This window comes from Phocoena sinus, chromosome 15, assembly GCF_008692025.1.
Source record: "Phocoena sinus isolate mPhoSin1 chromosome 15, mPhoSin1.pri, whole genome shotgun sequence".
Taxonomy (NCBI): Eukaryota; Metazoa; Chordata; class Mammalia; order Artiodactyla; family Phocoenidae; genus Phocoena; species Phocoena sinus.
Window position 1 is genome coordinate 8174780 of NC_045777.1, and position 15689 is coordinate 8190468.

At 45.4% G+C, this 15689-nt stretch overlaps 1 protein-coding gene across 1 annotated transcript in view; it reads left to right on the plus strand.

Annotated features, from left to right (window-relative positions):
• The first annotated feature begins 725 nt into the window (after positions 1–725).
• The window catches only part of BCAS1 (breast carcinoma amplified sequence 1), a 98088-nt gene continuing 83124 nt past the window's right edge, over positions 726–15689 (plus strand). Inside the window, exons 1-2 of the mRNA XM_032607123.1 lie at positions 726–797; positions 3285–3363. Coding sequence (XP_032463014.1) covers positions 726–797; positions 3285–3363 — 151 coding nt within the window. The remainder of the gene's footprint in view (positions 798–3284; positions 3364–15689) is intronic.

Here is a 15689-nt window from a genome sequence, read left to right on the forward strand (position 1 = left end):
GTCTTGCTCCCGGTCTGTGCTCATAACCACTGCATCATGCTGCCTTGAACTGTCGAAAACGGCCTGATTTGTGGATTTATTGTCTAGTTGTTTATTGTCTGTCCACCCAACAGATTTCAACTCCATGAAGTCGGGGGCCTCATCCATTTAATTCACAGCTGTAACTCTAGTGTGTGGCACAGCGTAAGGTACAGAGCTGGCACTCACTATATATTTGTTGAATCAATAAATGAATGAAGATATAGCCAAATGAACATATAATTACACATAGTGCTAAATGCTATGAAAAAGAATGCCAGTCCTATGAGAGGTTTTAACGGGACTAAATTTAGTTTGAGGATCAGAGAATACTAAAAATTTTAAGTATTATTTTAACTGTCCCCATTCTAAAATCTCCTTGATATAATAGTTGTGACTGGCTAAGAAAGAAGAAAATGTTATCTACACGGAATATCCTTTTTGAGATGATAATATTCTCCCAGCAATGAAATACAATTGAAAACTGGGGCTGCATTTGACTTTAATTCTGTTGAATTTATGAGCCCAAGATCTCCCCTCATTCCCCAAAATAAACACAAGCAATTGGTCTACCTGGGGCTTGTGATAATATACCCACAATACCTTGGCAGTCTCTGCACCTTAGTTTTATAGGCAGGAGTGAGACTTCTGCTGGTCTTGGGTTTTCATTTTTCTCTGTGTCTCTCTTTTTCTCTGTTGCAGGAATAATGGGTAACCAAATGAGTGTTTCCCAAAGAGTCGAGGACCAAGAGAACGACTCGGAAGCGGACACTCGCAAGGTGGTGTAGTTATGGTCACTGGGTCATTAGCTACTAGTTGGGAGAGTCGGGGGTAACGGCAGAATAAACAGCCTGCCCAGGGCTCATCACAGAGGCGTGATTGATGCTGCTTTTCCCAGGGGTTGTTCAGTTGTATTCAAACCTCCAGAACCCATCAAGGAGCTTGTTAAAAGTGCAGGCCCTTAGGCCCCGCTCAAGGCCTGCTGAGTCAGAAATTGCAGGGCTGGGAGCCTATGAAACCTGTCTCCATGGTGATTGGTTCCCCTGGGGCCAATCTGATCTCTGTTCCCAGGTGGATTTAGACCAGGGGTTCTCAACTGTGGGTGATTTTGCCTCCCCACCAGGGGACACTTGGCAGTGTTTGGAGATGTTTCTTGGTTGTCACAACTCGGGTAGTGCTACTGGCATCTAGTGGGTAGAGCCAGGGATGCTACTAGACACCCTGCAATGCACAGGATGGCCCCACAGCAGAGAATGATCCAGCCCGAAGTATCAGCAGTGCTGAGGATGAGAAACCCAGTTTTTGATCAGCAGTTTGCAGCCGTGGCTGGACATTAGAATCATCTGGGAAACTTAAAAATAAATCGTGAGGCTGGAATTGTACCCTAGACCAATGAAATCAGAATCTGTGTGTGGGAACCAGGGCGGCACCTGGATTTTCAAGGCTCCTCAGCTGTTGCATGTTCAGCCAACGTGTAGAACTTCTTGTTTGTGAATCCCTCCTTTAGAAGATTGCTCTGGAGGGCTGAGGCCAGGGACACCCAAATGCTTCTCCTTAGACCTTAGATCTACAGGCAGGCAGCAGAGAACCTAAATGTCCACCACCAGTGCTTCTGCAATCAATTCAGTGTAAGATCTAGAGCCCAGTTAGACATGGAGATCATTGTAGGAGGAACTACGAACTGATATTGATCACAGCATAGAAGGAATTCCTGCTCAGAACAGAAGGCTGCATTCAGAGAAGATTCTCACACCTGACCACGTATTAGAATCCCTGGGAAACGGTGAAAACGCCCGATGCCCAGCACCACCTGAGACCAACTAAAACACAACCTCCGGGTAGGGGCCCTGCCATCAGTAGTTTCCCAAGGTCCCCAAATGATTCCAAGTCTGGGAGCCTCTGGCCTCCAGGACCAGGCAGTGACAAAAATGAGCAAAGCAGGAGGGTGAAGCCCGTTTGCAGACAGCTGGTTCTGACCAACTTCACCCTCAGCACATTCCCAGAGACTTATTTTTCATGTGAAGCTGGAAAATGGTGTTAATGCAACCTCCTGATTTTTAAAATACTGGCAACTGATTTCAAAATACTTAAACAAAACAAAACTTCTGTGAGCCAAGTAAATCAAATTTGCACACCAAGTGTTACCCCAGGGATGCCCGTTATGACCTCAGACCCAAATGATCTCATGAGTTTGATATTTCAATTTTATGATTTCTTGGTGGGGTTAATGATAAATTCAAGGACACAGGCTTCTTTTATTTTTACTTATTTATTTTTGGCCACACCATGTGGCTTGGGGGATCTTAATTCCCCGACCAGGGATTGAACCTGGGCCCCGGCAGTGAAAGCACCGAGTCCTAACCACTGGACTGCCAGGGAACTCCCAACACAGGTTTCTTTTAAGCAAAACTGTTACAAAAATATAAAGAAAAGAAACATCTTCCACATCTCCCCAGTAGTTTCCCATCATCAGGAGGTGAGTATTTAGTCTTTTCGGTTTTTTTTCTCTCTTCACTTATTAACATATATCATACTACTAATAGTATTAGCAAAATAAGACACGATATGCAAAGTACTTAGCATATAATCAATATTCAGTTAATGCCAACTATTAGAGGTATAATTTATTTTATTACTAAAATGACATTATATAACATACATTCTTTTTTGCAACCTTTTTTCTTTCCACGTGAGTGTATGTGTATATGTGCGTGTGTATATATGTGTACATCTGTGCATACATATATATGTATAATCTTTTTAAATGTCTACAGTAAATAACAGAAGAGAAAAAAATTCAGGGCAGTGATCTAAAATTGGAAGGGGGTTGTAACAGTGCAGGGGAAGGAGTGGACACAGAGCAGAAAAATAGCAACAACGAACTTCCTGTATTTGACGAGAGAGGCCTGTGCTTGTGTGCAGGACCCTGGAGTGTGGTTAACCTCACAGCATGTCGAGTTCTGGTCCCCTCCCTGGTCAGACCAGCACCCCAGTTTGCCTGTACGAGGGTGTCTGTCCTGCTCGTGCTTGTGGGGCTCATTGAAAGGAGGTAGAGACCATTCAAAGCTCTTATCAACACAGCAGTCCAGTCCTTGCAGCGGGTTATAGAGTTTCTCTGAGGCGTAATAGAAAACAGGGTAGTTCCTAGAAATGCAGACTTTAATTTTGTGAGGCACCCTTGTGGCCTTGAGGTTCTTCCTTGAGTTTTTCAGACTTTCCCCCTTTCCCCAAAGACTCGGCTAATACTGCCACATGTTCTGTTCCAGGTGGCATCTGGCGACGAGTGTGGTCAAAATGGGATGCCGGTGATGGTATCCACCCACTCTGTTCAACTGTACCATGAAGGTCAGTGTCACGTGGGGACTGCTCCTCCTGGGGGTTGGGGGGATGGTGAAGGGTCTGCTGATCCCTGTTGATGGTGAAACAAGATGGAAGAGTTGAAGCCACAGACTCACGTGGAAGACACTTGTATTAGTTCCTGGGGCTGCAAACACAGTGTCACGAATCAGGTGGCTCAAGCAACAGAAATGTATTGTCTCACTGTGTTGGGGCCAGAAGTTGGAAATCAAGGTGTGGGCAGGGTTGGCGCCTTCTGAGAGTTTGCGGAAGAATCTGTTTCCCTGCTGCACCCTGGCCGCTGGTGGCCTCGAGCACTCCTTGGCTTCTACGTGGTGCTCTCCCTGTGTCTTCATAGCATCTTCCTTCTCCGCTCTGTGTCCAAACCTCCCGCTTTTATGAGGACACAGCCCCGTGGGATTGGGCACACCCCCACTGGCCTCATCTTAACTTGGTCGTCTGTAAAGACCCTCTTTCCAAATGAGGTCATAGGAACTGGGGGCTAGGACTTCATCTTCTTGGCAATTCAGCTCTTTGTTGTTGTTGTTAATTAATTATTTATTTACTTTAATTTATTTTTGGCTGCATTGGGTCCTTGTTGCTGCACGTGGGCTTTTCTCTAGTTGAGGCGAGTGGGGGCCACTCTTGGCAGTGGTGCGCAGTCCTCTCACCACGGCGGCCTCTCCCGTTGCAGAGCACGGGCTCTAGGCTCACGGTCCTCAGCAGTTGTGGCCCGTGGGCTCCAGAGTGCAGGCGCAGTTGTGGCACACGGACCCAGCTGCTTCATGGCATGTGGGATCCTCCCGGACCAGGGCTCGAACCCGTGTCTCCTGCATTGGCAGGCGGATTCTCAACCACTGCGCCACCAGGGAAGCTCCTCGGCAATTCAACTCTTAACAGTACTCATCTCTTGAGTATGTATGGCGCCTGGAAGAGGCCGAGGCTTTACAGCAATGAGTTAAAAGCAATAGAGTAGAAACACTAAGAGTCTGGCCTCTTCAGAGTCCGACAGACCAAAGTGAAAATCCCTGCCCTGCAACTTACTAGCTGTGTGACCTGGAGCAAGTCGTTTGGCTTTCTAAGCCTCGGTTTTCTCATCTGTAAAGTGGGGATAAGAACACCTAGCTCACAGAATTGCTGAGAGGACTCAAGGAGATCATTCACCAAGCATTTTACATATTACCCAGCACTTAGGAATTCCAAAGAAACAAGTAAAATATAGAAGACAACAGAGGGCAGTGTTAAAACTGGACAATGTAACTTACCTATTTGATTTCATTCTGGAGTATAAGACTATAAATTCAAAGCATCAAAAATGACTGAGTCCTACTATGTGAGGAATATCTATAAATTATATGAGGCAGTATAGCCCAGTGGTTGAGGGTAAGAACTCTGGAATCAGACTGCTGGTTTTGCCACCTACCAGCTGTGTGACCTTGAGCCAGTTAATTAACGTCTCTGAACATCAGCCTCCTTGTCTGTGAAGTGGGATAATAACAGTACCTACAACATAGATATCAGATATAATACAAGTGTATCTTTCAGTGCCTGGCACATAGTAAGTGCTATGTATGTATTAGCTATCATGATTATATGATGGTTATGGTTGCTGTCCTTTACATGTAAGTTTCTGGGCTTCAGCTTCATTTCCTGAACAATGAGATGAATCATAGCATTGGTTCCAGAGGCTTTAGAATTTCCTAGTGTAAGAAAAATAACTGCTCTCTGTTTCCCCTCGCTATGCTCTGCTACCCACACCACATCTGACACCAGATGTGTGGGTTTTCCATACAAGTGATTCTGTGACACCAGCTGGGTGTCCCACAATTCAGTTCAGTTCTGACACCATCAACCCAGAGTTAGCAGCAGCTCCCACAGGAAAAGGGCTCACTCCCACAAGACTACCTCCCACTTCAGTTGCCAATGGCAAGTGGGGAGTCCCCAGGTTACCCACAACTTCTGTTCCTACTTGGCTACAAATCAGAGGTTCTCACGACCTCCTCCTCAGATTCAGTCATTTGCTAGAATTGCTCACAGAACACAGGAAAACAACGTACTTATTAGGTTACCAGTTCATTATAAGAGGATGCAACTCAGCAATGGCTAGATGGAAGAGATGCAGAGGGGAAGGTATGGGGGAGGGGATCCTGGGGGCAGTGGATGGGGCAGTGGATCTTCCATGCCCTCTCTGGACAAGCCACCCTCCCAGCACCTCCACGTGGTCACCAACCCAGAAGCTCTCTGAACCCTGTTCTTTAGGGACATTTGTGGAGGCTTTATTATGTAGGCATGCTTGATTAAATCATTGACCGTTGATGGTGGAACTCAATATCCAGCTACTCTCCCCTCCGTGGAGATGGGGGGCGGTGAGTCTGAAAGTCCCAGCCCTCTAATCACATGACTTGTTCCCCTGGCAACCGGGGCCCCCATCCTTAGGGGCTTTTCCAAAGTCACCTCAATAACATAAACTCAGATGTGGTTAAAAGGGGCTGGCTTGTTATGAATGATAAAAGTCTTCTTCATGGCTCTTAAAGTCAAGTGTTAGGAGCTCTGTGCCAGGAACAGAGATGAAGGCCAAATATAGGTTTATTTTTTAATTTATTTTTATTTTTTGGCCACGCTGCACTGCTTGTGGGATCTTAGTTCCTCGACTAGGGATCAAACCCGTGCCCCCTGCAGTGGAAGCGTAGAGTCTTAACCACTGGACATCCAGGGGAGTCCTGTATTTCTTAATACATTATACCCCTAGGTTGCTTGTTAAAAACTTAGATGCCCAGGTCCCAGCCCATAGCCTCTGTCTAGAATACCCTAAGGTTGAGGCCTGGGGATCTGAACTGTTGAAAGCTTTCTAGAAGATTCTGACGCATAGCCAGGATTGGCAACCACAGGATGAGATCATGTCACAAGTCTCTTCCTGCCTTTCAACCTTGTGAGTCAAGCTTCTACTTTGATGTGCACAAAATGGATTGTATTGACAGCAGCGGCCTTTGATGAGAACAGTGCAAAGCTGGCTGCTGAGATGCACAGACTTTGAAATGAGAATCGTATTGTCTTTATGATTTGCAAACTGTAGGTGTTCTCAAAAAATTGAGAGGCACTGAGAATATAATATCCCCTACAGAAGTGGTTTTCTTTATCATCATTTTATTTGTATTATTACTGTTGTTGTTGTTTTTATGCCCCTGTTTAATATGGGGCACAAGGGCAAGGAGTGTGTAGGAAGGGCATAGGAACAAACTTGAAAATTGAAAAAGCCTTTCTCTCTCTTTCTGTCTCTCTCTTTCTCTGCCCCTCCCTCCCTTTTTTTCTCCCTCCTTCCCTCCTTTCCTCCCTGCTCCCAACATTTATTTTTATATAAGAGACAGTCTTCCTGGAAAGAGGAAAATAAGTAACAGAAATATAGGGTAACAGTCTGGGACAGTGTATTGCCGTGTGGGTACCTACACACAAGGGAAAAGAGAATCTGGTTTGAGTGAGTCGTAGGTTGGTTGCACGTAGCTCTCATACCCTGCAGCCTTGCATCAGCGCCGGCTTGAGAATCTGTAAAGGGCTTAAGTTAATCCTCTGAAGTCAAAAACTCTGCCTACGTTCACTGACAACCCAGGTCTCTGCAACTCACTTTGGAATGATTATCTCATTTAATGAGGAAGGCAGCTTATCATCCTCGTGCTCTTTCCCCTAGGTTATTATAATTTTCGATGCAGTTTTTAAAGGGGTATGAAAGTGGGATTCTGGGTGACTTTTTTTGTCCTTTGGACAGAATTTTCTGACTGGGTCTTTTGATGCACATTTGTGTTCCTCTCTCTTGCTGTTTGCATATATGTATGCACACAGAGAAAAGTCACCAGAAAAATAGCTAAGTGGGATGCTGGGTGACTGTTTTCCTTCTTTCCATCTATACTTTTTCCTATTATAATTAAAACTGTTCATTGCCATGAGGGAATGTTTCCTGTGAAGACTTATTGAGAAGCAGTGATGGCACAGTGGCTGAGCACACAGCCTAGGGAGTCAGGATCCTAAATTCAATTTGTGGCTCTGCTGTGTGACCTTAGGCAAATTGCTCAGCCTCTCTGTTCTCACATCTGTAAAATGGGAATCATAATAACAGTAGGCCAGAGCTTCGAAGATCACTGGGAAGCTTAAAGGAGTTGATACACCTACAATATTTGGAAGAGTGCCTGGCACGTGGTCAACATGTGAGGAAAGTTTATTTTTCTGTGTTGGATTTAATGTTAATAAAGGCTGTCATTACAGTTTGAAGTTAACTGTATTAGCTCTGTCTAGCATAGCACTTAGAAATTTAAAATCTGACCTTAAAATTTGTCTTTCCTGCATCCCTTATTCTTTTTCAATGTTTTACTTATTTGTCTTCCAGAGACACTGTGGGAGAGAGCAATCAGGCAAAACACCTCTTTTAAAGTGATTCAGGAAATTACATTCTGTTTCTTCATAGAAATAAATTTATTTCGCACAGTATTTTTTCTTGGGAAGGGCAAGAGACCAGGGGATTTTGATATCAAACAAAGATTAATTAGTACAGCTCGTGTGAATGAGGGCTTTCTCTCCAAAGCTTAGCATTATAATTCATCTTCAATAACAATATCTTAGAAAATCAAAATGTCTCATTTTTATTGCCACATTATATTTCTAGCTTAATTTGCCAATTTCAGATGCCATTTGAAAGTCTTGTGTCAGAGAAAGCTGGTAATGATGCCAAAGCCACGCACAATGTCATTTACCTGCAGTGCCACAGAGAGCAACACATTGTCTTGCAACTTCAGGTTAGAGGCTAATGTGTTTGCTCTACCAAAACATGATTGTTTAAATTCATATATTCGGTTTCTCCCTTTCTTTTTCCAGTACATGTTGATTTGAATTCCAAAGTAGCCGGGGAAGTACTTCCAACAGAGCAAAATGTCCATTGGTAGAGTGGTTGCATCAGTTAGGGCAGACACACACAGTCCTCAGCAAAAATAGGAGTGAGCTACCACCAAATACAGCACCGCGAGGGATCTCAAAACTATCCTGTTAAGAAAAGGAGGCCAGATGTGCACATCTGAGTCTCCGGAACCTGTGAATATGTTACCTTGCTTGTCAAAAGCAGGTTTTGCAGAGGTAATTAAATTAAGGATCTTGAGATGGGGAGCTGATCCTGGATTATCCAGGCGGGCCTAACGTAACCACAGGGTCCTTATAAGAGGCAGTGTTACCAGATTGGTCGTATGGATCACCACTTAGGCCCTAGCCAGGCTGAAGCCCCCTGCCTTGGTGGGGAAGGTGCTTTTTCTGTTCGGATTCACACAGCCAATGATGAAACTGACGCTGAGGCTGAAACAGCACAAGCTTTATTCCATGGCCAGAGAATGGAGAAGCGGGGACTTGGTTCGAAAATCAACTTCTCAACCCGCCTTGGTCTGAGACACCGTATATATAGAAGGGTCGAGGCAAAAGGGAGGGAATTGAGTAAAGAGAGGGAGAAATGTACATGACTTCTCCGAGAATAGGGGTGTGGTATGCTCAGTACTGGAACAACACCCCTTTTCAGTCCTTGTATGCCCTCCTCCGGCTGTTGCCATGGCAACTGTCAACAGTCACGGTGCTGGCGGGTGTCATTTAGCTGCTAATGTATTACAGTGAGCATATAATGAAGTTCACGGTCTGCTGGAGGTCGGGGCTTCTGCCATCTTGGCCCTTGCTGATTCGAACCAGTTCCGGTGGGCTCTTGTTTTTCTCTTCTGGTGGTCTCCTGTAAGATAAGGATAACACTTCTCTGCAGCTTACATCCCCTCAAGCAAGGCGGAGGGTTAGCGCTCAAGACTAGCAGCCATGGTAACAGGAGGCAGGAGGGTCAGAGTCAGAGATGTAATGATGGAGTGAATGTCACAGAGAGAGAGACTTCAGGATGCTCCATTGCTGGCCTTGAATATGGAGGAATGGGCCATGAGGCAAGGAATGTGGATTACCAAACCAAACTTGGGTCCACTCGCCCCATGCACAGCAAAGCCAATATACTGACACTGGATTGTGGTGAAGGAAAGTGCAGCGTTTATTGCAAGGCACCCAGTGTGGAGAATGGGCAGCTTAGGCTCAAAAGACTTGAACTCTCCCCTGGCTTTGGGGGAAGGGTTTTTAAAAGCAAGCTGAGGGAGAGGGTTGCAGGCTGGGTGATCAGCTCGTGGACATTCTTCTGATTGGTTGGTGGTGAGGTAACTGGGAGGTATTTCAGAAATTTCCATCATCAACCTTCTGGTTCTAACTGGTCTGGGGTCTCCGTGCTGGTGGTCACCATGTAGTTAACTTCCTCCACCTGTGGGGTTTTTAGTATCTGCAAAGCAGCTCAAGGATATGGCTCAGGATATTATCTGTAGCCCTTGAAGAGGAACTAAAGGTCTGGACTTTGTTTTGTGGCTAAACTATAATTCTTTTGTCTTGCTTGACTGTTTTCCTTTGTTTCTGCATTTTCTCATTTCTGTGATTAAATTTGCTCTTGGGAACTTGGGGAAGGCCTAGGAGGCTAAAGGTTTTCTATAAACAAGAGGCGGGGGACACAGAGGTCTGTCCCCTAGAAGGTCCTGTAGGGTCCTGCTCGATTTCAGAGCAAGGAAGAAGATTCTCCCCTCAAGCTTCCAGGAGTTGACCCATTTTTGATGTCTGACCTTTAGAACTGTAAGATATTTTGTGTTGTTTTAAGGCACAAACATTATGGTCATTTGTTACAGCAGCAAAAGGAAACTAATATGAGCACACTGAAGCTTCCGAGCCTCACAGACCAGGTCCTGGCTCTGCCGCTCACTAGCTATGTAACCTTGGCAAGAAATGCGTACTCTCAGAGACTCATCTAGAAACTGGGAAGAATAATAATATTAACTGTGTAGGGTGGCTCCAAGAACCGTGGCTGGCACAGGGTGAACATGACAAAATAAAAAGACAGGGAAATCTACAAGCAGAGTCCACCGTCATGAGTGGCCCCTATCATGAGTGTCCCTTTCCCCTGTTGTATCACCTGCCCGGACTTTCCCACCTGTGTATTTATGCCTAAAACCTCACCAGTTTTTAGGGAACTAAAAATGCCTCATTTTTCTCCTTCTTTGATTCCTTCTACCAAATTTATCACATTAGTTCCCCCTTTTAAAAAAATTGTTCAGTTCTCACTGCTGATGAATGGTGGAGACTAAGGCATGATTTATCTGCCAGAAAACGCCATTTTTCAGAAACAGAGGACCGTCTCTGTTTCACCTGGGTAAGAAGTTTCTAAAAAATTAATCTTTCCTTTTTTTGTTCCTAGTTGATTTTTTCTAAAAAGAATTGCCTGATTTTGCTTTTTTTTAAAAGAAGAATTGGAATCATTTCACTGGATTGAAAATCCTTACCTGAGTAAACAGTGCTCCTGCCGATGCTGTAACGTGATGAATGAGAGGAAAAGAATATGCCAATCATGATGCTACCTGACAGAGAGAAAGACGTGGGGCCAGCCTCACTGGTTGGGAAGGGAGCAAACACACGTGTCCTCTTAGCATCCTCTATCTCCCCACAATTGGTTGGCTTTTTTAATGTTTCGGCCACTTGAGTAAAAATTCCTGAGAACAGAGTATTTCCTTTGTTGTTGCAATAATCCCAAAGTTAACACAGGCTCTGAGATACACAAAGGGCTTGGAAATGACTGATGAACAAATGAACGGTGGCGCATCAGACCAGTGGCAGCAAAGCAAGAAAATGCGGCTGAAGAGAGAGTTGTAGATCCCGATGTATCTGCTGCAGTAATACAGCCCTAAGTAAACAGCACTTTTAATTATAACAAGAAGTCTGGGGGTTGGCAGGTCCAAGCTTGGTGCAGCATCTTGACGGCATTATCAAGACACCAAATAAGCGTGCCAGTTATGTCCTGTGGCTCACAAGATGCCACAGACCCACACATCACATCCTCACATGACAGGACCCAAAAGCCAGAAGGGAAAAGCCACGATTTGCTACTCTTTTTTCTCCTTTTATTAGAAAAGAAAGGAAGGTCCTTCCTAGAAGCCCCTGCCTCAAGTAGGCATCCACTTATATCTCATTGGCCAGAGTGAGGTCACATGACCACCACTAGCTGCAGGGGATGCTGGGAAGTCAGGTACTTCTCTGGGCAGCAAGCAAAGAAAACGGGTTGGAGTGGATTGGCCACTGGACAGGCAGTCCCCAGTGTCTGCCAGTGTTTTGATTTCAAAGAATTACAATTGAGCAACCCAAAGTAGCCACATATGTTTACTCAGGCCTTTCAAAAGTCATTAAAGGGATCTAGCTCATTTCCTGAACGCCCGTTTTCTCTCTCCTTCCACCATCTTGCTGTATATATCTCACTCAATAAATAAGCTCCTTATCTTCAGTTCTCCACCCTGCAACCCTGCTAGACGTGCCACCCACACAGGCACTTCCTCTGGGTTGCACTGCATCAGCTCTCTACTTAAAGTGGTTACAGAGAATCCTGAAAACTGGCTCTGCCAGGTGGCCTGAGAGCTCCTTGCTCCTCTGTCTTTGGAAGTACGCCGAAGTCCCTGTGAAATCTAATACTTCTCAACCTCTTAGTGCTTTTTCTCATCAAAAATTCTAGTGGAGGGCTTCCCTGGTGGCGCAGTGGTTGAGAGTCCGCCTGCCGATGCAGGGAACACAGGTTCGTGCCCCGGTCCAGGAAGATCCCACATGCCGCGGAGCGGCTGGGCCCGTGAGCCATGGCCACTGAGCCTGCGCGTCCGGAGCCTGTGCTCCGCAACGGGAGAGGCCACAGCAGTGAGAGGCCCGCGTACCGAGAAAAAAAAAAAAAAACTTCTAGTGGAGAATTTCTGTCTGGTACATGTAGCCTCCCTGTTACTCTGTTGTGATAGACAGTCTCCAGAATTGCACATCCCTCCCCTCCCCCCAATAATCAAGGCTTCCCAGTATTCACACCCCTGTAGTCTTCTCCCTTGATATCTGGGATGACCCTGTAGAACCAATAATATGTAGTGGAAAGGATGATGCATGACTTCCAAGCCTAAGTCTTAAGAAGCCTTCCAGCCTCTGCCTTTGTCTTTCATAGCACTAGCTCTGGGGAAAGCTAACCACCATGTCAGAACGACTCAGACTGCCATGGTGGAAGGGAGCCCGAGCTAGTCACATGAAGAAGCCATGTGACAAGAAAGAAATGCTCAGCTGGTCCCCAAATGTTCCGGCCATCCCAGGCCGGGACAGATCCTCGAGCTCCACAGACGTGTGCAAATCCCTTCCATTCAACTGGTACATCTTTAATTCATTGTTTTGTAACAGCTACAAGGTATTTTAAGGTGTGGATGTACTGTAATTCATTCAGCCATTACCCTGATTCTGGGCATTTTTTTTTCTATTTTTCTCTACTCTGAGCAATGTTGCAATAAACATTCTTGTGCATGTTTTTTATTCTTTGTATTTTAGGTAGCTTCTTCCGGAGGGAAGCCGTGTAATGCAGGCACGTGTTGTTTTATTGCGCTTCACTTGATTGTGCTCTGCAGATATTGCATTTTTTGCAAATTGAAGGTTTGTGGCAACTCCGTGTTGAGCCAGTCTATGGAGGCCATTTTTCCAACAGCATTTGCTCACTGCATGTCTCTGTATCACATTTTGGTAATTCTCACAATATTGCAAACTCTTTATGGTGATCTGTGATCTTTGGTGTTACTATTGTAATTGTTTTGGGGTGCTGCAAACCTCGCCCATGTAAGACAGTGAGCTTAATCAATAAGTGTCGTGTGTTCTGTCTGCTCCACCGACCAGCTGTTTCCCCATCTCTCTCCCTGTCCTCAGGCCTCCCTTTTCCCTGAGACACACCAGCTGTTGAAATTAGGACAATTAATAACACTATGGTGGCCTCTAAGTGTTCAAGTGAAAGGAAGAGTCACACATCTCTCACTTTAAATCAAACGCTAGAAATGATTAAGCGTAGTGAGGAAGGCATGTTGAAAGACAAGACAAACCGAAAGCTTGTGCCAAATTGTTAGCCAAGTTGTGAACGCAAAGGAGAAGTTCTTGAAGGAAATGAAAAGTGCTATTGCAGTGAGCGCATGAATGGTAAGAAAGTAAAACAGCCTTATTGCTGACATGGAGAAAGTTTTAGTGGTCTGGTTAGAAGGTCAAATCAGTCACAACATTAGCTTGAGCAAAAAAAAAAAAAAGCCTAATCCAGAGAAAGCCTTCACTCTCTTCAGTTCTATGAAGCCTGAAAGAAGTGAGGAAACTGCAGAAGAAAAGTTTGAAGCCCGCAGAGGTTGGTTCATGAGGTTTAGGGAAAGAAACCGTCTCCATAACATAAAAGTACAGGGTGAAGCAGCAAGTACTGATATAGAAGCTGCAGCAAGTTATCCAGAAGATCTAGCTAAGATAATTAGTGAAGGTGATGACACTAAACAACAGATTTTCAATGTAGATGAAACACCTTTCTATTGGAAGAAGATGCCATTTAGGACGTGCATAGCTAGAGAGGAGAAGTCAATGCCCGGCTTCAAAGTTTCAAAGGGCAGGCTGACTCTTGTTAGGGATTAATGCAGCTGGTGACATTAAGTCGATGCCAGTGTTTAGTTACAGTTCTGAAAATCCTCGGGCCCTTAAGGGCTAACTCTGCTCTGCCCGTGCTCCATACGTGGAAGAGCAAAGCCTGGATGACAGCACGTCTATTTACAACATGATTTACTGAATTTTTTTTTTTTGTGTGTGGTACACGGGCCTCTCTCACTGTTGTGGCCTCTCCCGTTGCGGAGCACAGGCTGCAGACGTGCAGGCTCAGCGGCCATGGCTCACGGGCCCAGCCGCTCCGCAGCATGTGGGATCTTCCCGGACCGGGGCACGAACCTGCATCCCCTGCATCGGCAGGCGGACTCCCAACCACTGCGCCACCAGGGAAGCCCTACTGAATATTTTAAACCCACTCTTGAGATCTACTGCTCAGAAAGAAGATTCCTTTCAAAACATTGCTGCTCGTTGATGATGCACCCTGTCACCCAAGAGCTCTGATGGAGAAGTATGAGATTAATGTTGTTTTCATATCTGCCAACACAACATCCATTCTGCAGCCCATGGGTCAAGAAGTAATTTTGACTTTCAAGTCTTATTATTTAAGAAATACATTTCGTAAGTCTATAGCTGCCATAGACAGTGATTCCTCTGATGGATCTGGGCAAAGTCAATTGAAAACCTTCTAGAAAAGATTCACCATTCTAGATGCCATTAAGAGCATCCATGATTCATGGAAAGAGGTCAAAATACCAACATTGACAGGAGTTTGGAAGAAGTTGATTCCGACCCTCATGGATGACCTTGTGGGGTTGAAGATTCAGTGGAGGAAGCCACTGCAGGTGCAGTGGAAATAGCAAGAGAACTAGAATTCAAAGTGGAACTTGACGATGTGACTGAATTGCTGCAATCTCATGATGAAACCTTCATGAATGAGGAGTTGCTTCCAATGGATGAGCAAAGAAATGGTTTCTTTTTTTTCGGTACGCGGGCCTCTCACTGCCGCGGCGTCTCCCGCCGGGGAGCACAGGCTCCGGACGCGCAGGCTCAGCGGCCACGGCTCACGGGCCCAGCCGCTCCGCGGCATGTGGGATCTTCCCGGACCGGGGCACGAACCCGCGTCCCCTGCATCGGCAGGCGGACTCTCAACCACTGTGCCACCAGGGAAGCCCCAGAAATGGTTTCATGAGGTGGAATCTACTCCTGGCAATGAACCTCTGAAGACTGTTGAAATGACAACAAAGAATTTAGAATATTACATGAACTTAGTTGATAAAACAGCGGCAGGGTTTGAGAGGATTGACTCCAATTTTGAAAGAAGGTCTGCTGTGAAAGAAGGTCTAAAATGCTGTCAAACAGCATCGCATGCTGCAGAGAAATCATTCGTGAAAGGGGCAAACTTCGTGGCTCTCTTATTTTAAGACATTGCCACGGCCTCCCAACCTTCAGCAACCACCACCCTGATCAGTCAGCAGTATCCACGTCAAGGAAAGACCCTCCACCAGCAAAAAGCATACGACTCTCGGAAGGCTCAGATGATACTTAGCTTTTTTTAGCAAGCGAGTATTTTTAAGTTAAGGTATGCACTTCTTTTAGACCCAATGCTACTGCACACTTAATAGACAGTATAGTGTAAAGGTAACTTTGATATGCACCGAGAAAGCAGAAACTTCGTGTGACTCACTTTATTGCAATATTTATTTTATTGCTGTGATCTGGTGCCAGACCAAATCTCCAAGGTCTGCCTGTACAATGGTTAGACAGGTGCTTTTGGACAAACCGCTTGTGTCTGAGGCCTCACCCCACCTCCCAGCAGCTGTGTGAGGATAAACAAGAGACTT